The following is a 25,448-nucleotide window of genomic DNA, read 5'->3' as shown; positions in this document are numbered from 1 at the left end:
TGTATGAGAGAAAGACTCCTTAAAAAATATGTATTAATCATACATTGAGAAATAATTCTCCAGTGTAGGGTGTTGCGGGGGGGGCGGTTCTTTCTAATTCTAAAAGTAAAAACACACAATTTTATCTGAAAGGAAACTAAGCATGGTTGAGCTTAAACTACTGTCTGAATCACTAAATTATTCATATTATTCTATTTCAAAAGTGTGCAGATTTTACCAAAAGATATCCAATTTCAACATAACAGGTATGAGTTCAAGGTCTGTTCTTAGTGATTCCAGAAACTGCTTGCAGAGCATTCACAACTGAAACAAAACCCGAGGAAAGTTCTTTCCAAAATGAACGTTTTCAACCTACTGGACAGAATTCATGCTCACACACCGATGTTCATTTCAGCAGCATTTGTCTCTGTGAAGTACATCAAAATCACTCAAACATCAAGTTGCTGATTTGATAGAATGATTTATTTTCCCATAACAGGAAAGTCATGAGTGACTTGTTCTGAGGTATGTTTCTGAGCTATGAAGGACATCTATTTGGAAGCTCTGCACTTGAAGGCTCCTCTTTAGGTGACAGCACTTTATGGCTGGACAGTCTCTGCGGGTACCAGATTCCCTGTTGTGTCCAACTGCATACATTTACATGTGCATGCAGACACAGGACACTCGGCGTGATCCCTGAAACACAGGTCAAGTCACAGTTAAAAATCTAAACTATACATATGTACACACATTTATCATATAGCCTAACATATCTGTAATGCAATTTTTCAAAATGGCATTTGGAAAGATACAGGAATTAAAACCTGAAGACCAAAAGCATTAAACTAGAAATAAACACCAAGCTGAACATGAGGGAAAAGTTACTGAAAAATGAACAGCTTTACTTTCTAAATATATCTCATTTACAGTTATGACCGTAACAGTTTGTGCTCAGAGTTTAAATTTAAGCCAATGCAACAAACTGGGTGCAAAACTATAGCAATACAGGGCCAGTGATACCACTCAAGGTGAAAATGAAAGTGGTTCAGTTGTGTCCGACTCTTTGTGACCCCCACGGACTTTGGACCCCCATACAGTCCATGTAATTCTCCAGGCCAGAATACTGGAGTGGGTAGCCTTTCCCTTCTTCAGGGGATCGTCCCAACCTAGGGATCTAAACCCAGGTCTCCCACATTGCAGTTGGATTTTTACCAGCTGAGCCACAAGGGAAGCCCAAGAATTCTGGACTGGGTAGCCTATCCCTTCTCCAGGAGGTCTTCCTGACCCACGAATCGAACCTGGATCTCCTGCATTGCAGGCAGATTCTTTACCAACTGAGCTACAAGGGAAGCCCTCAAAGTAAGAGTTAAATATGAGAGTCTCCTTTGTAGGAAATGTTTATTTTTTACATAACAAGCTTATATAAAAGATAACTATTATAGAAGTTTGACATGTATTCTATCATTTAACTCAGTTACATACTATACAGTATATACGATGGGCTATTCAGTCAGTTGTAAAAAGCTGTAAATATATCCATTCCCCAAATAAAGTTAAATAATGCTTTTCAAACATTTAACCCATACATTTATTACAGTTTCTTAAATCTTAAATATTAATTTTATAGTTTAAGATTATACAAACTAGTGATACAAATGTCTGCACCGTCTGTGTTAACTTAAGTGACAGTAAAAAACAAACCCACCCATCCTTTGACTGTATAAACCTGAAGTATTTAAAAGGCCCTCTGCTTAATCTCCTCTGATCCCAGGCCTACTAAAGAAGGAATGCGCTGATTACCTGAACCAACTAAGCATGTGTCCGGCATGTCCACCGTGCCTGCAGTTGTGACACCATGTAAACCAGTTGTTAAACTGAGCTAATTTTTTGTCCTTGCTCAAGTCTACTTTTTCATCTGATTTGGATCCTCCTATGGGTTAAAAACAATGATCTTCATTAACTACACCATAATACTTGATTCAAAATTTCTTAAAAGGTAGATCTGAAATTATGTCAAAATATAAATCGCACATCATATTGAAATAGCAGTTTTAATGTTAGAATGTAGTTTAGATTGAAAAATACCAAATAACCAGAATTTCTTGTATTTTTAATAGTCAATAATAAGTGGAAAAACACATTATGAAACATACTAAGCAGTAATCCTAATTAACAATTTTAGAGAAATAATCAGTAGTTTAAAAATCTTCTCATAAAGAAAATACCAAGTTTGGTTTACAGGTGAGTTCTACCAAACATTGAAGGAACAGGTAATTTTCATCTACACAAACTTCAGGGCTTCCCGATTGGCACTAGTGGTAAAGAACCCACCTGCCAATGCAGGAGACGTAAGAGACGTGGATTTGATCCTTGGGCTCGGAAGATCCCCTGGAGGATGAAATGGTAACCCACTCCAGTGCCTGGAGAATCCCATGGACAGAGGAAACTGGCAGGGTGCAGTCCACAGGGCCATACAGAGTCAGACACAACTGAAGCGACTTACCACGCACACAAACTTTTCCAAAGTATAGGAAAAGAGGGGAAATTCCCCAATGCCTTTCATAAGGCAGGTATAACTTTGCTAAGAAAACCAGACAAAGGTAACATAAGAAAGATTATTATAGGCCAACCTCCCTCCTGAACAGACATAAAATCATAAATAAAACATTAGCAAACAGTATGACTTAGCAACTCCCTGGCGATTTAGTCACTGTATCATGTCTGACTCTTAAGACGCCACAGACTGTAGTCTGCCATGCTCCTCTACCTACATACTCTCCAGGCAAGAATACTGGGATGGGTTGCCATTTCCTTCTCCAGCGGATCTTCCCAATCCAGGAACTGAACCCAGGTCTCCTGATTTGCAGGCAGATCCTTTACCCACTGAGTTACGAGGGAATCCCTTAGCTTCCATGAAAATGAACTAAAGAAACTTCTGGGCATGGTGAAAGGAGACATATGCAGGAATGTTCGTAACAGTAAAAATCTGGAAAGAAACAAATGTCCAATAGCAGAATTTGTGTTACAGTCATAAATGGTAAGTAGTAATAAAAATGAATAAATCACAACTACATTCATCACCACAACAGAAACTAAAAAACAAAAAAACTCCAAGGCTGAGGAACAACAGCAAGTCAAAGGATATATGCCATTTGATTCATTTATAGAGTTTAAAACACATACAAAAGTAAACGTGTGATAGAGCTACACAGACAAGCAAGAGACTAAATTAACAGATGATTTAGGACAGTAGTGAGCTTTGAGGAGGATCCCAAAGAGGTGTGAAGAGGAAGGGAGAGATGACCCAAGGCACTGGTATAGACAGTATTATCTTAAGCAGGGTGGAAGACTCATTGACGACTGATTTATCACAGTACGTGATGTGTACATTTCTATACATTTGTATTAGAGTCCACAAAAAATTGAAGAAAAATGTTATTTATACATGTACATTCACACACACACATTGATGTAATTGCAATGCTTGAAAAATCCTCATTCTATTAATTTTGGCCACCTTAATATGTTTCATTTCATTCTAAAACAGCAAATCAAAATATTTTATGACCATATATAGAGAAAAGAATAGAAAGATAAGTAAAAATATTAAGCTTAAAGAAGCAACTGTGTACGTATTAAGACATAATGCTATATTCAAAAGTTCACTGGGTCATTGCTGAATACCCTACTGCTGGACAGTCTTGCAGACAGTTTTTTAATATACTTATCTTTTTTTATAATGGTATGAAGACGAAAGGATGTAAAGGTGGTTCAAGGATTTAAGATATACACACACTGAAATTCTTCCCAAAAGCTTAATAAAAACAATAAATAATGAAAGGAAGGAAAAGTGGGAAGAGAGAAAGAAAATATAGACCGTTTAAGGATAAAGCATTTTATACTTTTGTGTATAGTTCTCACTGGTGATTTCCTCTGTTTTTGTAACTTCTAATCTATAGAGAAAACAGACTGAATCCAGGACGGATTAATTCTTAGGCTTCTGATAAAGCTTAAAACAACAGCACTACCTCACTGCCATGTGAGAAGGCTTTTAAAGTTCAAACAGCTTTTATTTTATTTTTCAATTTTTAAAAATAATTTTTAATTTTAAAATTTTATATATTTGGTCATGCCAAATAGCATGCACGATCTTACATCCCCACCAGGGATGCAGCCTGCGCCCCTTGCAGTGGAAGCACAGAGTCTTAACCACTCAATTGCCAGGAAAGTCCCTCAAACAGCTTTTAAATTTAAAAGATTTATAGTAAATCATGAAGGTACGTGCCACAGAAGAGGTAAGGGGAAACCAGAGATTCACTTAGGCACTAACTAGAATAACAATAACAATAATGATGATAGTAAGAAGAAGAATAAACTAACATATAATCTAACTTCTACAAATGTATCACACCGAAAAGTTAAGCTCTGTAAGGGCAGGGATTTTTGTCTGTTTTGTTTACTGTAACATTTCTAGTACTTGGAAAAACAGGCACTAAAACACTGTTAAAGAGATAATGTTTATAGTTTTTAACGCTACATATTAGTTTATAATTTATAAACATAACTAAATATGTATAATTACAAATTCAATGAGACACCTCAAAAGCAGTCCAACTTTGAAAGTACAACTCAGTGTAAAAATTTGGAGCCCTCAGTTAAATAAACTTATGGAAACTCTGGGTATTTGCACCACAAAGCATGATTGATGGATGCCATCTCTAACTGCAGACAGAGCTACAAGGAGGTTTGTACACCTGAATCTACACTGCCATGAGCCAATATTTGATTTCTATTAGGTCCTATTTTACTTCAGAATTCAAAAGTCTTCTGATTTTACAGAATAAAAAAAGAAAATGCTTACTACTTCATAATTAACTCAGTTCAACTCTGCCTTTAAAGGTCAGAATCAGGCTCCCCTAATTTTCCTACATTGTTTCCTAGACTCTGTCATAGTCATCTACTCAGTAGTTTCCACAGACTCACAGTAACTACCGTCTTTACTAATCTCTTTACTCTAGTACATACTTTGTCTACAACCTGGACAGGCTTCTCTAAAATCTTCACATATTTAAATCTATCAAGTAATTAGCCTCCAACTAAAATAAATAAATGAAAAAGAAGAAAAAAACTTTATAGAGGACTAGCTTAAATGGCATCTTTATTTTGGGCGCGGGGTGGGGGGGGTGGTGCGGGGAAGGAGTTTCAGATAGAAGCAATGTTATCTTCTTTCAAAATTCCTAATATTTTCTTTATAAAATACCTAAAATACCCCTTATTCACCTTAGAGAGCCCAGTGTATTTCAGAATTTGAAATGTTTAGGGATGTTAGAAAAATAATGAGCAAATATTAAATTACACCCTCTGGAAAACTCTGAGGCAGCATCCTGTAATTAAACACATCAGTATTTCTGCAATGAAATATGTGAAAGTTCACAAACAAGAGAAATAAAAACTTTAATAACCTCATGTCAATTCTGAACAGATTTTTTTCTTTTTCCAAATGAGATTTTGAAAATTCAAAAAAAAATCCCCTAAACTTTGGCTTTTCAAATCTTATAGAGATTTGGGAATGACAGATAAAAGGACCTGTGGACAGGCATGCTCAGCTGCTCAGTCATGCCCAACTTTTTACAAGCCCACGGACTGCAGCCTGCCAGATTCCTCTTGTCCATGGAACTCTCCAGGCAAGAATACTGGGGAGGGTTACCATTTCCTGTTCCAGGGGATCTTCCTGACTCAGGGTTTGAATCTGCATCTCCTGCATCTCCCGCACTGGCAGGTGGATTCTTTACCGCCGGCACCAGCTGGGAAGCCCCAAAGATTCTGAACTAGCATTTATTTTCTAGAACATATGATTTACTTTATGTTAGCTGTCCATGCTCACTTATACATTTATATACCACAAGCTCCACCAGGATCTTTGAGTCATCCTAGCAATCAGCCTTAACTTAATTTAGTGCATTAAACAAGTATTCAAATTTATATTAAGAAATTATTTCTGCAGCAAATTAAAAAAAAATTTGAAGCAAATATGAGAAAGTTTTAAGCCTTGATAAACCTGGGTGTTGAATTTTCATTAAATTAATAACCTCTATAACAGAGCTTAAAATGCTTTATGGTTTAATTTTCTTCAAGTTCAAGAAAACTGTTTTTATCGTTTCTTACCTGTTTCACAAATAGAAAAACCTGAAAAGTTAGTTTTCTAGCAAAAAGCAATAGCACTCTAGCCATTACAATTTGCTGAGACTTATGGTCCAAAAGACATATTAAGTTCAATTATTTCTAAGTATCTAAGTTCACATAGAACTTACTGAACTCCATATTTTGCCTCCTTGTTCTTTCATTGTAGTAGATTTTTATTTCAAATTGTTATTTTCTACTTATTAGTAGCAACGCGTTCCCTGGTGGCTCAGATGGTAAAGAATCGGTCTGTAATGGGGGAGACCTGGGTTCAATCCCTGGGTCGGGAAGATGGAGAAGGAAATCGCAACTCACTCCAGTACTCTTGCCTAGAGAATTCTATGGACAGAAGAAACTGGTGGGCTACAGTCCATGGAATCATAAAGAGTTTAACACAACTGAGGGACTAACGCTTTCTTTCAAGGCCATTAAAAAAGTGATCAACATGCAATGTAAAAAGTGAAAGTCTTTGATTAAAACAAGTCAAGACTAATGTGCATTTAAAGCATTACATACTGCATTTGTTAAAAAAAAAAAAAAAGGGTGGCGGGGGGTGGTGGTGGGGGGGGACGACTTCCCTGGGCCCAGTGGTTAAGAATCGACCTGCCAACACAAGGGACATGAGTTCAGTGCCTGGCTCCAGGAACTAAGATCCCACATGCACAGGGCAACCACGTCCATGCGCCACAACGCCTAAGCCGCACGCCCTAGGGCCTGTGCTCTGCTCTAGGCGAAGTCACCACAACGAGAAGCCCGTGGGCAGCGACACAGACCCAGCACTGCTAAAAATAAGTAAAATAAGCAAAATAGATAAAAGAAATTCATTTTTTAAAAAAAGAATCTATTTTGAAAAATAGTAACTTAATGATACTAGCAAATCTCTTTCAGATGTTAAGGTAACAATAAAACAGCCTACTTACAAGAATAGTTACAGAACAGAATTATAAAACTTTGTAACTAGGAGGATCTCCCAGTCCAACACTCCTGTATATAAGTGGGTTAAAGTGACTCTCAATCTCACAGACTAAACATCACAGAGCCAGAACTAAAACAGGCATTCTGATATCAGATGCAGTTCTTCATTCCTTATTCATTTACCACTATGCCAGATATTCAAGTGTTTCTAATTAAAATTTTCGCTTTACTGTGATTTTCAACTTTATACATAAATAGCTGAAATATTTCCAGCCACTAGATACATTTATAGTCGATTATCTATTGGTCTCAAAAATTTTCTCTGTATGTTTACATTAAGCAGTATACAATAATTCTAATACTTTTAACCATTAAAAAAGTACATATATTTATGAGATAGCTGACAAACATAGCAGAAACAACACCAAAACTCAGAAGGACAGGACTCTGACTTCTCGTTTAATACTTTCTGTATATATTTTCACAGGCAGATTTTGAAGATGAAGTAAGAGAAAATGTCAAAGTGCTTTAAGACAATCAAAGTTCTTTATGCACACAAGATATCTGTTACTAGTTGAGGCCACAGTGACTTTTTAAACACAAAATTTGAGGGAGCCCCTCTTAGAAAAAGTGGTAAGAAAACAGTATATGATTATTTAATATTTAAGCTCATCTTACAAACTTTAAACTGGTAAGCATGCGAGATTAGAGATACTGTGGATAGAGATTTTACTTTTAATGTATAGATTTTATAAATTATAGAACACAAAAACTGCCAAGCAAGCAAAATGGCTTGCTCTTAGAAATAATATAAACCCAAGGTGGTATGTCTTTTATTTACAACATTATTAAATCAATTATGTAGAAATAATTTCAGCTCAAAAAAGTATACTGAATTATTATATAGAATTATGTCATACCAGGACAACTAGAAACAGGCGTTCCCATGTTAATCAGGCAAAGTGCACAGCGAGGAAGGGGTTTTCGGCAGCCAGGGCAACTTGTGACTTTAGACTTCGTTGGTGAGCCGCTGACACCGTACTGACTGAAACCTCGGCCCTGGTGGGGAACCGTGGAGCAGCTGTAGGAGATGGACTTGCCACAGAAGTTGCAACTCACAAACACCTACAAAACAAACGAAAGGAGAAATGAATAAAATGCAAACGTCACGAATAAAATTTAAAATGACTAAAGCTTGATCCTGACAAATTAGTTTTCAATAATTTAAAAAATTTTACTGTATACTCTAAGTTATCTGCTAAGTTGGCTAGTTCTAAGACTTCCACTTAGCAGTTACATTATTTGAATACTTCTTGTTACTTTGTTTAGTTATATTCTTCCTAACATCACTGACAGGTACAGAAAAACCCAGCAGCATTAGATTCCAAATTTTAGGAATAACAAAGACTAAATAAGAGTTCACACTGGGACATTACAAAATATCCTAATATGACTTTTGATACAAATTTCAACAATATAATATTCTGAACAAAATTTTCTTGTGAAGAAAATACTCATTTCCCAAGATAAAAAGGAGTCAAGGAGCCTATAATAGTAAATAGCTAAAACTTAGGAATAATAGTAATATAAACTGTTCATTTTACCTTTATATTAAACTCCTAGACTCTCAAACACTTATGATACAGAGTAGTAACAAATATTATGTAACACTACTTCATTAATATTCAGGTTGTTTTAATACAAGCAGTAATTTCTCAACTTTCTAAAACAGGAAAATAGCACCATCCAGTGCTCACATCGAGGATATACCTGGCTGTTAATGATATTTAATACTTGTAATCAGATACAGAGATCTCATATCAAGTGCTTTATGTAATAATTGATCTCATGCTGCTTTTTTTAAGTCAAAGTACAGTTGATCTACAATACTGTATTAGTTTTAAGTGCACAGCAAAGTTAATTCAGTTTTACAGTCTTTTCAAGAGTCTTTTAGGTTATAACAAGACACTGTGCTATACAGTAAATTCTTGTTTATTTTAAATAGTGCTGATTTCATGTTTTTTAAACTACTGCTTGAAGAAATAAATTTCTACGTGTAATTAGACATATAGACATATATGTATGTACAATTAAACAAGTCCTGCCTTATTACATATAATAGTGCAGAAAAACACAACACCCAAGTGCAAAGTTTAAGAACATACAGTAGTTAAAATTTGAAAGGTCTTGGAATATACTAGAAAGCCTTGCCTAAGATCCTCTAGGCCTGCTGTGGTTTGTTCTGTGTTAGATTAAAGTGCAAGACACTGAGAGAACTGTTAGAAAGTATAGGATCAAAAAAACATGAAAACTAAAGACAAAGTATAGTCTGGTTAGACAAAGACATCAATGGGAACTCAACATGAGCAAAAGAACAAGTTTATTAATAACAATTTATTAAATTGAACCCTCAATTTACCCAAATAACATGCTGTAAACACTTTTTTTTTTTGGCTGGGCTATTAGGTACATGTTACAATTTGATTCTCTCCAAAACAAAGCACTTACCTGTGCTAAAGGCTTAGAACTGGGATCCAACTTACTCCTGTGAATATCAAATTCAGCTCGTTTGTGCCAAAACCTCCAGGCATCTAACAAATTTCTATAATTCTCAATCCAGTACTGAACTCTTTCATCTTTAAGAACATCTAAAGGAGAACCCTAAAAAGAAAACATGAATTATTTAAGTTTTAAAAATTTTCCTGGCTAAGCCTGAAGAAGATTCTAGGCAACATGTGAGTAGGAGTCACAAGGGAAGAAACAGGCTACCTTTTTGTCAAAAGCTGGCTCTTAGCAAGGATACAGATAAAACAGTTGATGGAAGCTCCATTAATTTAAACTGGCTTCTACCAATAACATACATATGCACTGTGTATACTATTATACCTGGCCAGGGAAGTGTAATTCTCTCTTACTTAAGTTTAAAGACCTGGTTGAATATAGTAAAAAGTCAAAAAAATGACGTAAATATTTTTTTTCTCTCAACAATTAAAACTTCTAAGTTGGCAAAATATATTTACCATCTCATTCCAAATACACACCAAAACTGCTCAATCACATTTAAAATAATACTGAGCTTGGTCCTTTCAATCTAGCACTACACTGTGAATTCAGATGTCATTTTAGTATACCTATCTATCTGAAAATTAAAACTGCTTATTCTCCCTGGCCTTCAATTAAAACATGTATTTATCTCCATAAAAAAAAAAAAAGCAAGAAAGAACCCAAAACCGAACAAAAAATGCTTAGTTCTTTGACCCCTAAGCCATGGTGAAAAGAAATACTTTCTTTCCCTTAAATTTACTTTAGATTCCTTCTCACTAACAACTTCAATTTCCTGCCAGTAAGACTTTTCTGAAAGCTGTATTTTCTCTGGCAGCTGTGACGTTCCACATTTCACCTATGCTTGCTTTGAGTTTTCCTATATTGCTTTTAGTTCTACTGAGGATACCATCCTTATCTTCCCATGATGAAAAAGCAGAAAAAGCCTCTATCCTCAATGATGCAATGGGAATTAATGTGAAGCCAAGTTTTTCCAGTTCTGTTTTGGGGCCACAGAGAAAAGTGAAATGTCAGAGAGAACTTCGCATTCATTTTATGGAAAAAAGAAACCTGTAACAGCTAATAAAGACAATCTACCTTAGACAACTCATCAGACAGGAGAAGCACGTCTTTCACCTAGTAATTGAGTATTAATTTCAGTTACCAGAAGAGTTAAATTTAGCTAAAAGAACACATGAAAAACTAATAGTTGACAATTTCACTTTTTAAAAAAGTAAACATCTACTGGACTCCTAGTTATGAGCAACTAGCCAGAACTAAATCCCTGATTTAAAAAGAAGACTCAGAAAAATCACAAATTTCCCTATCCCACTCTTTCCCCTTCTGTGGCAATAAGGATAAACTAAGAAAGAATCTGGTCAATTCATATGTGGTAAATCTTCTCTAGAACCATTTCAATAAAACTTAAAATCAAATTCTGAAAATGTGTGCAGAGAAAACAGTTCAGAGATTAAGTCTGATCAAATTAGAAGGACTTGAGAATATTATGGGCTTCCCACAGTAGTAAAATTTAAGACCAAAGTGATCAGTAAGTAACCGAACTTCCAAAAGCATTAACCAATGTACTTCAGCAGGAAAAGAAACCAGATTTCTATAGTGGACTGCAAACAATGTCCAGTATTAAATTAAAAACAAAACAAAACACTAGACATATTAGAAACAGGTAAATTGTGGTTCAAAGTAAAGGAAAAAGAAAGTTAATAGAACTAAACCTTAAATAGCCCTTAAGTTAGAATAAGCAAAGACCTCAATCAACTATTAGACATGTATTCAGACTTAGAAAAAATAGTGTTTTCTTTTTTCTTTTTTTTGTAAAAATATGGAACGCTTCACGAATTTGCGTGTCATCCTTGCGCAGGGGCCATGCTAATCTTCTCTGTATCGTTCCAATTTTAGTATATGTGCTGCCGAAGCGAGCACAGTGTTTTAATTATAAACGGATAGGGAACTAAGCTGAAAAATGTAAACAATAAAAAAAAATTGGGACTCTAGGACTAAAAAGTACAATAGCTGAAATTAAGAATTCCCTGGAAAAACTAACATCAGATGAAGGTGAAAGAATATCCAATTAACACATCAATAGAATTTATCCAGTTTGAAGAACCGGGACAAATGAAAGGAAAATGAACACAGCTTCAGATACCCGTAGGACAAAATCAAAAGGTTTAATAACAATAGTCCAAGAAAGGGAAGAGAACGGGGTAAAATGAATGAGGTAACAAAAGATATACTTAAATAATGCCGGAAAACTTCCTAAATCTGATGAAAAACACTGACTTGCAGATCCAAAAACCTGAGTGAATCACAAGCAGGATAAAAAGAACCACAACTAGGTTCAAGGTTTAAACTGCTAAGAATCAAGAAGAAAATCTTGAAAGCAGCCCAGGGGAAACAAAGACAATAATATCTGATTTCTCATCAGAAACAATGGAGGCCAGAAGACTGTGAAACCACATCTTTAAAGTGTTGAAAGAAAATGAGTAAAACAGATATTTTCAATTAAAATTAAGCTATGAAACTGTCACCAGCAACTCTGAACTATAAGAAATGCTAAAGAAAAAGGCCAAAGGAAATGACAAGAGATGAAATTTAAGTCTACTGTAAGGAATAGACAATAAAAAAAACAGCACGGCCAATAAACAAATATAAAAGCCCATATTTTCATTCTTCACATAATTTACATAAAAGACACCCCGACTGTTAAAAGCAAAAATACTAAACTATAAGTTGGAGTTTATAATGTATGTGGAAACAAAATATATGACAATAGGACAAAAGAGGGAGATTTGTAAATGGAATTACACTGTGATAACATTTTTGAAACATGAAATATGAAGCAAAAAGCAGACAATGTCAGGTGTGAGGAGAAAGGGTGAAGTAGGAAGCATGATGTACCAGGTGTGAAATGTAAACTATAAGGAGTTAAATTGTTGACTGATGAGTTAAGGATGCATATTGTTAGACCTGGAGCAACTACTTAAAAGAAGAAGAAAATGAAAAGGAGTATAACTAAAAAGCCAACGGATGAAATAAAGTAAAATACTAAAATAATTAGTTTGAAAGAAGGCAGGAAAGGAACAGAAAAACAAAACAGAAAACAAATAGCAAGATGGTAGACTGAATCTTGACCATATAAATGGAGGAAATGTTTCAATTAAAAGGCAGCTGATTATCAGACTAGATTTTTTCAAAGCAAGATCCCATTATACAGTGCATTTTAAATGTATTTTATAAACCTTGTTAAAGGTTACCAACCATTTGTATTTCATAGCCATATATCTATACCATGATTTAATAGATGTAAACTCATTCTGCTAACAAAATGACGATACCTTATGCTATAGAAGGACAGTAGCCTGATACCTTAAGGTAAGTTTACTCTGTGGTTTGTGGGCCAATACTTACATTTGTTCCTAAGAAGGCAGGGTGGGGGGAGGAGGAATTTTACTTCATTTACCCAGTATGCAGCATGCTACAGTACTGCATAAAAGGATAAGAACAGCAAGACAATACCAGGAGAGGGTACGATCTGCTGGAGAGCTAAGGAAATCTCAAGAAAGTGCTCTACAATGGCACCATTTTTCCAACAAAAGCAAAGTTGTAGGGAATCTTAGCCAGGAATCCATTTTTAATCAGTGGGCAGTAAAAACTGAGAGAAAAATAGATGAATGGTTACTCTGAGTCATGCTCATTTAGTAAATGAAGAAATGAGAGAATAAAAGGGAATAATGAGAATTTAGAGCTGTGTGTTACTTGCCTTCTGTACTTCAAGAAAGAGGTACAGTAATTCGGATCAGGGAAAGGCAATCTCTTTGTAGACAGTGTTGTTCTGTCAACAATCAGAGAAATTGAAGAGAGGTTTTTGTGTTTCATTTGAACTCTACATAAACTCAAGACTGACACTTCCCAAAGGGCAAGGAAAAACTGGGTAACCCAATGCAGGAGGCTTAGCGACAATAAAATAAGGCAGAAGTCTTTTGTAGATCAAGTGATTAAATTAAAGTTAAATGTTTCCTAGAGATCTTAAGTAAGCAAAAGAGATATCCACTCCGTAAGGGAAGAAAATAGAAGGCTAAGCGTTTTTTTTTTTTTCTCCTTAATAAACTGCTGCTGCCACACTGCACTAACCTGTAACATGCAGTAACTTGCTGTTTGGACATCTCCAGTTCTGTCGACATAACTCTCCATTAAGTCCACTCCATCTTTAGTGAGGCCTGTAAGCAGTATTCCTTCCAAATTTCCAGCCTCTTTCATTTCATTGGTCAACTTTTCGATATACCTATTTAACTGGAAAATTCAAAGTGATTTTTCTTAAGCAATCCATTTCACTATCGGTATTTTCTGCTTCATAAATTCTACATTTGGAACAATTTTACTCTTAATAGAAAACATTTTAAAACAAAAGCCCTTATAAAAACCTAGATATGTGATCTCTAAGTGTGCATCTATTATAAATTACAATACAACATCCATGATCATTTATATCTTTTTAAAAAGGAAAGATATTTACTACGTTTTGTTAACTGTTCTATAAAGGATCCACTATTTACTATTTATTTTATTTTTCCATTTATTTTTATTAGTTGGAGGCTAATTACTTTACAATATTGTAGTGGTTTTTGTCATACATTGACATGAATCAGCCATGGATTTACATGTAATCCCCATCCCGATCCCCCCTCCCACCTCCCTCTCCACCCAATTCCTCTGGGTCTTCCCAGTGTACTATTTTAAATTTAAAGAAAATTGTCCTTATTATTGAGCTTCCCAAGTGGCACTAGTGGTAAAGAATCTGCCTGCCAATGCAGGACACACAGAAGCCTCGGGTTGGATCACCGGGTCAAGAAGATCCCCTGGAGGAGGAAATGGCCCCTCACTCCGGTATCCTTGCCGGGAGAACCCCATGGACAGAGGAGCCTGGCGGGCTGCAGTCCCTGGGGTTGCTAAGAGGCGGACATGACTGAGCGGCTGAGCAACAACAGTCATTATTATGCAAAGTTCTTGATGGCTGTTAGGATGTAAGAGTCTCGGAATCTGAATTGGAACAGAACTTAAAGATTACCAACAATAAATATTTCTTATGTTATATGTAGGATGGATAAGCAATAAGGTCCTACTGTATATCACAGAAAACTATATTCAATATCTTGTGGTAAACTAAACTGGAAAAGAATATGAAGAAGAATGTATACAAGCATAAATGAGTCACCTTGCTGCATAGCAGAAATTAACACATCACTGTAAAACAACTGTACTTCAATAAAATTAAAGCAAAAAAAAAAACCCAACTTGAAAATCTCTTGTGGGATTTTGATCCAGTAAAGCTCATGAGTCCTTTATAATCTTATCCTAAACAAACAAAAAAACAAACCATTTCTTATAAGGTCTTCCCTGACTTCGTGCTGCATGCATGCTCAGTCTCTTAGTTGTGTCAAATTCTTTGCAACCCTGTGACTTCACCCTACCCCAAACTCTAGCCAAGACTGCTATGTTCCCCTAGCACTGTCTCACTATTGTACTTAGCACACTGTATTAAAAGCTAGTTATGTACAGTTCTCTCTATCTACATAGTATATTCATGTGAAAGTATTAGTTGCTAAGACTCTTCACAACCATATGGACTTTGGCCCGCCAGGCTTTTCAGGCAAGAATACTGGAGTGGGTTGCCAAACCCTCATGTGCTACCTGTTTATTGTATTATAAAATGAAGAAATTCTTTAATGTAGTGTCACTAAGAGATGTTAAACTAAAAAGTTTAACATCTTTACCTACTGACTAATCTCACTCATCATGGCAGAAACAAACTATTAACTCAGACTCCTTTTAACTGAAGTACGGTTGGTTTATACTGGTTTTAGTTTCAGTCATGAATCCCTTTGCTGTACATAAAATATATATACATATAGACAACATTCTTTTTCAGATTATTTTCCCTTACAGATTATTACAAGACATTAAGTATAGTTTCCTGTGCTATATAGTAGGTTCTTGTTAAGTCAGCATTCTTAAATCAATCAATTTAGGTATGATACATGTTTATGTCTCAATCTAAAAGAAATTACCTCACTTTTTTTCTTTTTTCTTTTTTTCATACCTCACTTTTTAGAAGAACTTTTATATAAACCTCACACATATTTACACACAAAGATTAGTTTTTAATCCACTGACAGTAAATAGTAACCAATTTAAATATCAAATTAAATTAGTTGTTACCTGACTATCACTAAGGAATTTACAAGCAAATGCCACTCTGTCACGTACAGCAACCTTGTTTTCATACTGAAAAGAAGAGAAGAAGCAAGGAGTTACTTTCAGGTGCTGTGAGTTTTAAATTTTGCAGACTAGATATTTTATACCTAATATACAACTTAATTTTCAAATGTATTAATAAGTTATTGTATAGATACTAGCAGAGCCATGAACTGCTTAAGATGCCTTTCTTAATGTAATGCTCAGAAAACTCAGTGCTAAGGTTATTCATACAAAGTAAAGATGTACCTCTTAAAATGACCAATTTACTTTAAAAAAACTAAAACTAGTTCAGTCTTACATAACTTTAACATAAAACAAAAACAATGGTGTACAGTTTATCAAATTTAAGATGCCAATAATCCTTTCATCATTGAAATTTATTTTGGTGAAACTGAGGAAACCTTTCCTTGGCTTCTAAGTTAATCAACAAGTTTAGGAAATCTGTGACTTATCAGTAAATACACTAGCACAGGACTTAGAAATATCAATACATGTTTCTAAACACAAAGCTTTAAAACATACTCTAATAAGTAAATAGACACACTTTTGTGGCTATAGTAATATACTGTCATACAGTTAGGTGGCTAGTAGCAAAATAAGAGGTATTACAATACATTCTTAAGTTTTGGTAGACTTATCAATATTGTAAGATACTATTTTGAAAAGTGTTTACCATAAATGTAGAAGGTACAATTCATTTTGTGATAAATAAAAATACAGTTTAAGGCTGGATAAAAAATCCTATTATCTATTGAAGTCAGTCCATGAAGTACGGTTTTCCTCCTTTAAACATAGGTTCATTTCAGTTGATACCTCAGTGTGTTTTCTCAATTATAAAATATGGTTCTGCCCTAAAGAGGAGACAAACTAGACAGACAAATATTTGGTACAAACTAGATTTAACTTTTGAACTATGTTGCATGTGTTACTATTTTGATCTGGAAAGAGTTATAAATATTATGTGTCCCATTTTACAGATCAAAAAAACTAAAACCTCGAAAAGTTAACTGACTAGCTTAGGTAACTGAGAGCAAGGACTCAGGCCAGTATCTTCTGATTTCCCAATTCAAAACCTTTCATGAGATTACTGTAACTTACAATTTTTAAAAAAGAACAATGATAATTATTACTTACATATAAAGTTTAATTAGGTACACTCTTAACACAGTTTGGAAATATAAACCTCCTACTCAAGATATGATATCCCTTATTTAGGTGTAAGAAAAGAGGATATGTTTCATAGATCACTTAATTGGAAACACAGAAGTTTAATAATTAGACAATATCCTTCTCTATCAATTTAAACTCTGAACAGTCCACTTCTTTTTCTAGTCTTCATTATCCTCTACTACTTCCTAAAAGTATTTTATTTTCACAAGATGCAATGTTTAAAGTCTTCTATTTAACAAAAAGAGTAGTAATAGTAAAAACAAGACAAAAAACCCCCAACATGTTCTTGGATATTAATAAGAAGCGGTTAAAAAAGTTCAATAATAATTTGTTAAAAGTAAACAAAATACATAAACTAAATAATTGTCAAAAGGAATACTAACAACATTTATTAACAAACTCATTAAGATATCTCAATAAAATACATGTTTTTAGAAATTCTTATGACCTGACATTTAAATCAATTATCAATGTGCATTTTTAAAAGTGCTACAATGGCAAAAAAAAAATAGAAATACATTTCACATTTGACAGCTCTTCACAGTGCTAGAAAGAAGCCCAACAAATGCCAAAAAAGTTGTGGTAATAAGGTGAAGCTTAAAACCCAATAATAAAACTGATGAACAATGCTCACTTCTTTCTTTCTTTTCCCACTTTGTGATAAAGAACCTATTTAGTGATGTGGTCGTAAGTGGTTAAAGCAGGAGAGAGAGGAAAAAAAAATTGCAATGAAAAGATCAAATAGTGAAAAAATAAAAAAGTCCACTATAAGTAGTGTGATCATTTGTCTTCCAAACTGGAACATGTCTGCAAAGGACAAACACTCAGACAAGATACTTGGACATCCTGACCATCAGTGATTATGCACTGATTTACTCAACTAAAAAAAGAAAAAAAGACAAAACAGTATACACACATTTAAAAGATTATATTTTAATATAAAATGTACATATCTGGAGTTGCAGAGTTCTAGAGCTCAGTTCCTTAGCTAAAGTATAAAATCTTAATCCTTCTATGTCTCTAAATTTTATTAAAACCATAAAAAAAAAGTTCAGTTTGCTATCAACAAACTCCAAATTTTTAAGATACCTTGTTTTAAATAATATAAATTCATCGAAAGGGAATGTTACTTTATGCAAGTGACATTTGAAAATTTTAACAAAGTTATATTAAAAACTCCTATCTTAAAAAGAGGAGTCTCAGGAAACAGAAATCAGCTTAGCTTACCAATACTCCATCGTAAGATCCTGCTTCACTTGTCAGAAATGCAAACATGACGCACAGGTACGGGTTGTTTAACTGTAATCGTAAAGTGCTGCACATTTCCCTCCAAAGGGAGTTCTTCTCATCCGTATAACCCGATAAAGCCATTGCTACCACATTAAGATTCAGATCGCCTGCACATTAAAAAGAACTACTGATCAAAGTAATCACAAGCTTAATGTTTCCTTCTTCGAGTTCTTCAACAATAAACAAATAAAGATCACAGGATGACTTTAAACCCTCGGAAAAATAAACCCATTAGATAAGGGTTCTGACACGTACTAGATAATCTGGCAAGAACCACAAGCAAAAACTTCCACTCTTATAAAACCTCTACTCATATTGCAAACCTTGGGCAGGACAAGCACATCTTTTAATTCCTGAATTCTCACTCCAGGCAGATTCCTACACTGTATGTTACTGCTTAAGGAGCTAAATGCAGAGCAGAAAAGCACACTGCCAACTTCACCAAGGTCACTTACACAGAGATGTTTCAAAGTGTTGATGGTAAATATTATTGTATCTCAGCACTATGATTTTCAAAATCATCTTTGTTTTCCTATTTCTACATAGATAATACCCATGCTTATGTACGTGTTTTATCAGCAAAGCACTAAAAGTATTTCAGCATTCTTATTATAGTGTTATACTTTTAATTTTTCTCTGGCAAAATTAACTACCAGAATGACCACAGAATTGTATTTAGACACACTTGCAACAAAGTATTCGTTACCAATAGTCATTTAAAGGTTTGTTCTCAGTAGTTCATGGGCTGCTGATGAGTTGCTAGGCAGGCAGTCAGTCCTATGGCTGCCTAGCCATCTAACCTAAGTTTAGCTTCAAAAGGGAAAATTAGTATATGTGCTGCCCAAGTGAGCACAGCTTCAAAAGAGAAAATTAAATTCACTATTAACTTATACTCAAGTGTTTTCTACGTTTATTATAGCAACTTTATTATGTTTCTTAATTCTAATCATTTACTTCTTTTCCAAATAAAACAGCACTTTCCATTGTATGTTCTTAATAGCCTGCTCCTCATTTCTATAACATTTTCCCCAGGTTATTTTGTGCCTGCTTCCTGTGCTACCACCACAACAAAGGAATGTCTTCTGTGAATTCTGGTTACAACAATCTGTCTCCAAATGGAAAGGACTATTTGATTCAGCGAAATTTTTTCTCCAGTCCTCAACAAGGTTATTCAAATCACTGAAGTCACTTTTCCTCTATTGTTAAGATACGCGCTTAACACCAAATTTTTCAGGTACAGATGACAAAAATTATCATGCCCTCAGGTCATAGTAAAATTAAAATTAGAAATGGCTTTAAATATCAATTCTTTCTTCCATCACCACATATCTTCTACTGCACTCTCAAATGGGGCAGATTTATGTTAGAGTAAAAGTGAAGAAAAAGAGGCCAATCTGGGCAAAACATTAGCTTTTTCAACTTTTAGACTATATGTAAAATTAACATATTATAGCTAATTTCAAGTATTTTTCCTACAGTAAAACAGAACTGTAATAGTTTTTAAATGGACCACCAAATATTCTGAATACTCATACATAATTTGGCAAGGTGTATTAAAAATTGGTGTATTGAAATGAAATAGTCCCAATTTAAAAAAAAAACCTGAATTTTTGGATTAAGATTCATTTCTCTGAGTTTTCTCTTACAAAATGTCAGAGTGAAAATTTTACCACACTTACCTTTGTTTCTTCTTTTAAAAAAAAAAATTAAATGGATATGATGTTCAAATAAGCAGACTCAAGCAGAAACACTTTTGCAGATCAAAGTATGATTTTAAGAACCTATATTAGTCTAACTAAAAGTGTCATTCAGTTTCCTAAAAGTCAATCAAAAACCATACAAAAAGTAAAGTATAACCTAAAATAGTTAAATGTTTGCCATAAAAATGCTTGCAAACTAAAGCAGTTCTAGTCTCCAAGAAAAAATATCTTTAAATGTATGTGAACTACAGGGTTGGTCAAAATATATGTGAACATTGTATGGTTATGTTATGTTTCTATCTATGAACATTCTGGCCAAATTATCATCTTTAAAGAAAAAAACACTGAAATAACATTTGTGTATTCCTTGTAATATTACAGACACAATTAAAACATTTTCTTTTTCATAAACATAACCAAAAATACTGGGTTAACATTTACTTTTATAGATACAGTTCTGTGCTCATTTCTCTTTCAAAAAAAATTTACCAAAAATATTGATTAGAGTTTTAAAAATGATCAGCATTTTTTCTTTCACAGATTCAGTGAATGGCCTGTATCTTAGTATATAACCCTATACCTTTTCCTGAAGACGCCCCTTCATTCAGGATCTGGATGGCTCGCCGAATATCCAGGTTGAATAATGCCACAGCAGCTGCTCTCTCCCATTCACCTTCTTGTACAAGCGAGTTCAAAAATGGACCCACATCCACATCCGTCCCTTTCTTTATCCACCCACAAAGCTGTAAAGCTAGGATTCTCTCTTCATTTAAATTCTGAATATCACTTTGTTTATCCAGCCCACTCCAATTATGTCTGCTGCTTTCCACCATGCCTAAAAGAAGAAACACCTTTATAATGTTTAATTATTTTTTAAACATATTTGGCAAAGAAGTCAGTTTTACAGAGGTATTTCAACATTAGATTTTAAATATTCAACTTCTTAGCCACAATATTATGACAGCATAAACATAAAACATGCCACAAACAAAACATACTTTACATATTGCTAAGTACAACAGCTTCCTGAGTTACCAGAAAGAGCTATAGGAGTAACAGTCAACGCTCTGTGGGCCACGCTGAGTCACTGTTTCAGAGAAGTCTCCCTGATCACCTAATCTAAAATAGGGTGCCACCTGTTATTATCTAATTGACCACTGGTCCCTCCACTTCCTTTACACTAACATATGCTCCCATATTTTATTTATTTTTCAGCCTTAGCACTTCTCCTACTAGAACATAAGTTCCAAAAGGGCAGGCATCTTGTCTTTTATTTGAAAAGTATTCCCAGTGCCTGAGAACCAATGCTCACACTCTCGTCCTCCTCCTGTCGCTCTATGAATATATATATGAAAAAGCGAGATAAAATCATCAAAGTACTTTGAAAGGTTAAGTACTAAGCTAAAATACAATAGGCATGATCTGAAGGTTTTCCCTGCCTTACTAAGCCAGGAGACTTTATATTCTCATTCTCTTTTCATAAGGAATTGTTTCATGAAAAAGTCTGAAGATGAGTTATTTGTAAAATTGTGGAAACTTTAAAAATAGTTAAATAATTACACTTGAAATTCTTTATTTTTAATCTCACTACTGGAAATTTGCCAATTCAGATCAAGGAGCTAGAAAGAGACTTCTGAGAAAAGGTTTCCTTTAAGAGAATACCTGTCCATCAAAAAGAACTGTGCTGTTCTACTTGCAACCATGAGGGAAACTGGTGAAGACAAAGTCACTTAGAGTTTGCAAAAGTGAAGTTTTAAGAATTCTGAAAAAACTCTGAATAATTAAATAAGGTTAATAAAACATGTTAAAAATTAAAGAAGTTTTTTTCTGAATAACAAATTTAAATTGTTTAGACAGTATGTAGTCATTAATTTCAGGTAGAACAAGCTGCAGATGTACTGTAAGGTATTCACTTTCCTATCTCCTGTGTAAATGTTGGATTCAGGGCTGATGATAGTATCTACTGATTAAAAAATACAACTTTAAACAGGTGAACAAAAACCAAATTTATTTTTCAGACAATTCCTCTCAATTTAATAATAATCTAGCTTCTTCAGAGTTTTTTTATTTTCCAGAAACCGTGTCATGGAATAGAGACCAACATGTATGAATCCAAAGAATTCACTGCTAGGAGGTGGAAAAGTATTCTTTAAGTGCATGGATACTGTGTCACATTGTTTTGGCTGCTCAGAGACATTTCCACTGCTTGACAACTATGCTACAAGTAATTAAGGTTATCAAGTAAGTAATGTGATGTTGTGGCTTTTAAGTACATAGTCATATTGTGATTTTAATATGCATGAATTTTTAAATATATGATTAATTAAAATCAATTCATACACACTGCGTGTGTATTAAGTTGCTTCACTGGTGTCTGACTCTTTGCGACCTTATGGACTGTAACCCGCCAGGTTCCTCAGGCCAAGGGGATTCTTCTGGCAAGAATACTGGAGCGGGTTGCCAGGCCCTTTTCAGGGATCGAACCTGCAACTCTTATGTCTCCTGTGCTGGCAGACGGGTTCTTTATCACTAGCATCACCTGGTAAAGTGACAAGATTGTATCCCCAAAATTTGAGACTGCCCACATATAAATAATAAAACCATCATTTTATGATGGCTGTGAGGGAAATAAGTGAAACAGGTTCACTTAAACATTAAAAAACATTAAAATTTTTGTTTCAAATCCTACATCAGGCAATCAAATACTATTTGTAGATACAAAATTTTGCATTTTTACATCTACATAATAATCCAGTGTTTATAAGAGCATTTTGTTCTCAAAAATCTAAATCCCAGATATTCTGTCCCTTAAAGTAATTCCTCTTAAAAGGCATGCTTCCTAGATCAGTTTGCCTTTCAAGTGTGAAAAATATTTTCATCAATGTTGGATGGAAAGTCGACCAACATTATGTAATTTTCCGCCATCTTAAAAGGAAGGAATTATACCTACTGACAACACTATTACCCTGCTCCACAAGTTGTACAAGGCCTTCCCTCAGAGCATGCGTTCTCCTCCTGACTGAATTTTACACTTGATTCATCCTGTAAACTTGCCTCTGGTTCTTTGCTTCCCTATCTCCAGTGGTCCACACCTCCAAGATTTTACCAACTCTTATCATGGACATACTCCACATGACTCCTTCTCCAAAGGAGCCACTTTCTAACCATAGCCTCACAGCCTTTCAGCTCCCAATCCCAACCTCGCAATCATCCTCTGAAAACTTGTCAGTGTCCTGTCATCCTCCTCCCTCTCCAGCTTAGATCCCAAGGACCAACAAATGAATCAGTCTTGCCAGCACCCTTAATTCCCTCGCTCCACCGTCCTTTATTCTTTCTTCAGGTAAAACAACGTTGCCGCACAGTCTTCCCATTTCTCAAGACAACTCTCTCCTCTTTCCTATGTTCTCTCCACAACCTCCCTGCTCTTCTCAACAAGCAAGCCTACTATGTTGAGAAAATAGGAGCCATCAGGTGGAACACCCATCAGCTTCTGATCACTGAACATTAAACAACCTGCATAAACACCTGGACTTCCCAGGTGGCACAGTGGGAAAGAACCCGCCTGCCAATGCAGGAGACAAAACAGACGTGGGTTTGATCCTTGGGTTGGGAAGACCCCCTGGAGTAGGAAATGGCAACCCACTTCAATATTGTCTCATGGAAAATTCCATGGGCAAAGGAGCCTGGTGAGTTATAGTCCAAGGGGTCACAAAGAATAGGATGCAACTGCACATGCACAGACCTTTCCCCTTCCCTCTGCCTGCTACAGAGCAGGTGTACACTCTCCTGTCTAAAGCCAGTCTATCACCTATGCTTTGGTTCCCGTTCCTAGGAATTTTGCTCTTCACGCTCTTTATTCTGCATCTTCCAACTGCGTTGTATGCATTTCTTCTTATCAGCAACTAAACATGCCTAAATCAATTCCATGTTAAAAACAAAACACAGAAGGTCCCCATGACCCCAAATTCGAATGCTGCTATCACTGTGTATCTTCTTATCCTCCTTCATATAATCAAATTTCTTTGAAGAATTAAGATGGATGACCTCCTTTTTTAAACCTACATTTATCCATTGGAGATCACTATCTGGCTATCTCAAATTTATCCCCCAATAAACTCTTTTCTTGCTCTCAAATGCATTCTTCCTGTGCTACTCCTATCTAATTAACTGCTATTAGTATTATCCCAGTTGCCTTAGCATGCTTTCATTTTTCCTTCCCCTCCAACTCCTTCATCCAATTAATTAAATTTGTCCCACTCTCTAATCTATCCACATTTCTCTAGCTCTTCTGCCACTAACTTCAGTAAGAATTCCATCATATCTTGCCTGATTATTATGGCTTCTGGGGTCCCTGCTATCAATCTTAATCCTCTCCAATCCATTCCACACACAGACTGACAGCTCTAAAACACAAATCTCATCTTGTCACTGCTCTCTAAAATCTTTTCTTGGGTTCCCTTTGTTAGGGATGATAACAAATAATTAATATATTTAAATATAATTTACCATCCCTTTAAATTCCCACGGCTTCCAAGTCCTGGGCTGCCTCGCTGCCTCCAATCTCTCTTCACGTCCTCTCCCATGCTCTGTCCCCACAACACTCACTGTGTCCTGTTCCCTCTCCTCTGGGCTCACAGAAGCTGCTGCTCCCTGTCTGAACCCCGTCTTTGCCTTTACCTCCTGCAAGAAACCACCACTAGTCCCTACAACCGGATTATGAATTATTCTATCCATAACTGTCTGTTCTTCCTTGTATTATAACTAACTTGTCCATACTCTGAACTATATGGACAATATGAGTTTGAACTGCATGGGTCCACTTATACAGACTTTTCAATAAATATAGTACCTGTATTTTCATTTCACAGATCTCTAAATGTGGGGAAAAGTTAGCATTTGATTAAAGATCACAATATGTGGAATCAAAAGAACTAGCCTTTGAGTCCTAATTCTATCTAAAGTGTTCTGGCTTCCAGTCTTTGAGTGAGTCACTTAGCAATTTCTTTGTTTTTGAGAATGAAATATAAGTATGCAAATTTTTGACTGGGGGAGAGGGATCAGTGAACCTAACCACCCCCCCACCTCCTCGTTCAAGGGTCAACTATAGACTGTAATCTTCCCAAGAGCAGGAATCATATCTCGTTCAGTCTCCATGATGAAAGAGATTTAGCTATCTTATTGATAGTTATGTCTCCAGTTTCTAGAATTCTTGGCATATAGTGAGCAAGTAATAAACATTTGCCAAATGAATAAACTTACCTTACATTACAGTTGAAAGAATTAAATCAAGTAACAATGAGAAAGCAACTAGCATGATATCTAATTCATAATAGGCACTATTATTATTTGTCACCAAAGTTAAACTTTAGCTGTGCACTCTATAAACTTGTGCATTAGGTT

At 35.1% G+C, this 25,448-nt stretch overlaps 1 protein-coding gene and 1 non-coding gene across 5 annotated transcripts in view; both read right to left on the bottom strand.

Moving 5' to 3' along the window:
* Positions 1-440: 440 nt before the first annotated feature.
* MIOS (meiosis regulator for oocyte development) overlaps positions 441-25,448 on the bottom strand; it is a 34,158-nt gene continuing 9,150 nt past the window's right edge. For all 4 annotated transcript variants that reach the window (XM_061164955.1, XM_061164954.1, XM_061164957.1 and 1 more), the window contains exons 5-12: positions 20,629-20,883; positions 18,286-18,455; positions 15,850-15,915; positions 13,765-13,923; positions 9,583-9,735; positions 7,995-8,199; positions 1,780-1,909; positions 441-675 (exon numbers count right to left, since the gene is read on the bottom strand). In XM_061164955.1, the coding sequence (XP_061020938.1) occupies positions 579-675; positions 1,780-1,909; positions 7,995-8,199; positions 9,583-9,735; positions 13,765-13,923; positions 15,850-15,915; positions 18,286-18,455; positions 20,629-20,883 (1,235 nt within the window). In that variant the 3' untranslated portion in view covers positions 441-578. The remainder of the gene's footprint in view (positions 676-1,779; positions 1,910-7,994; positions 8,200-9,582; positions 9,736-13,764; positions 13,924-15,849; positions 15,916-18,285; positions 18,456-20,628; positions 20,884-25,448) is intronic.
* Positions 11,450-11,556, bottom strand: LOC133073245 (U6 spliceosomal RNA). Its single transcript, XR_009696942.1, has one exon. It is a non-coding gene; the product is annotated as a U6 spliceosomal RNA (small nuclear RNA).

The sequence above is a fragment of the Dama dama genome, chromosome 18, assembly GCF_033118175.1.
Source record: "Dama dama isolate Ldn47 chromosome 18, ASM3311817v1, whole genome shotgun sequence".
Lineage (NCBI taxonomy): Eukaryota > Metazoa > Chordata > Mammalia > Artiodactyla > Cervidae > Dama > Dama dama.
Note: the sequence above shows the minus strand (reverse complement) of the source record. Positions and strands in the feature narration are given on the sequence as shown.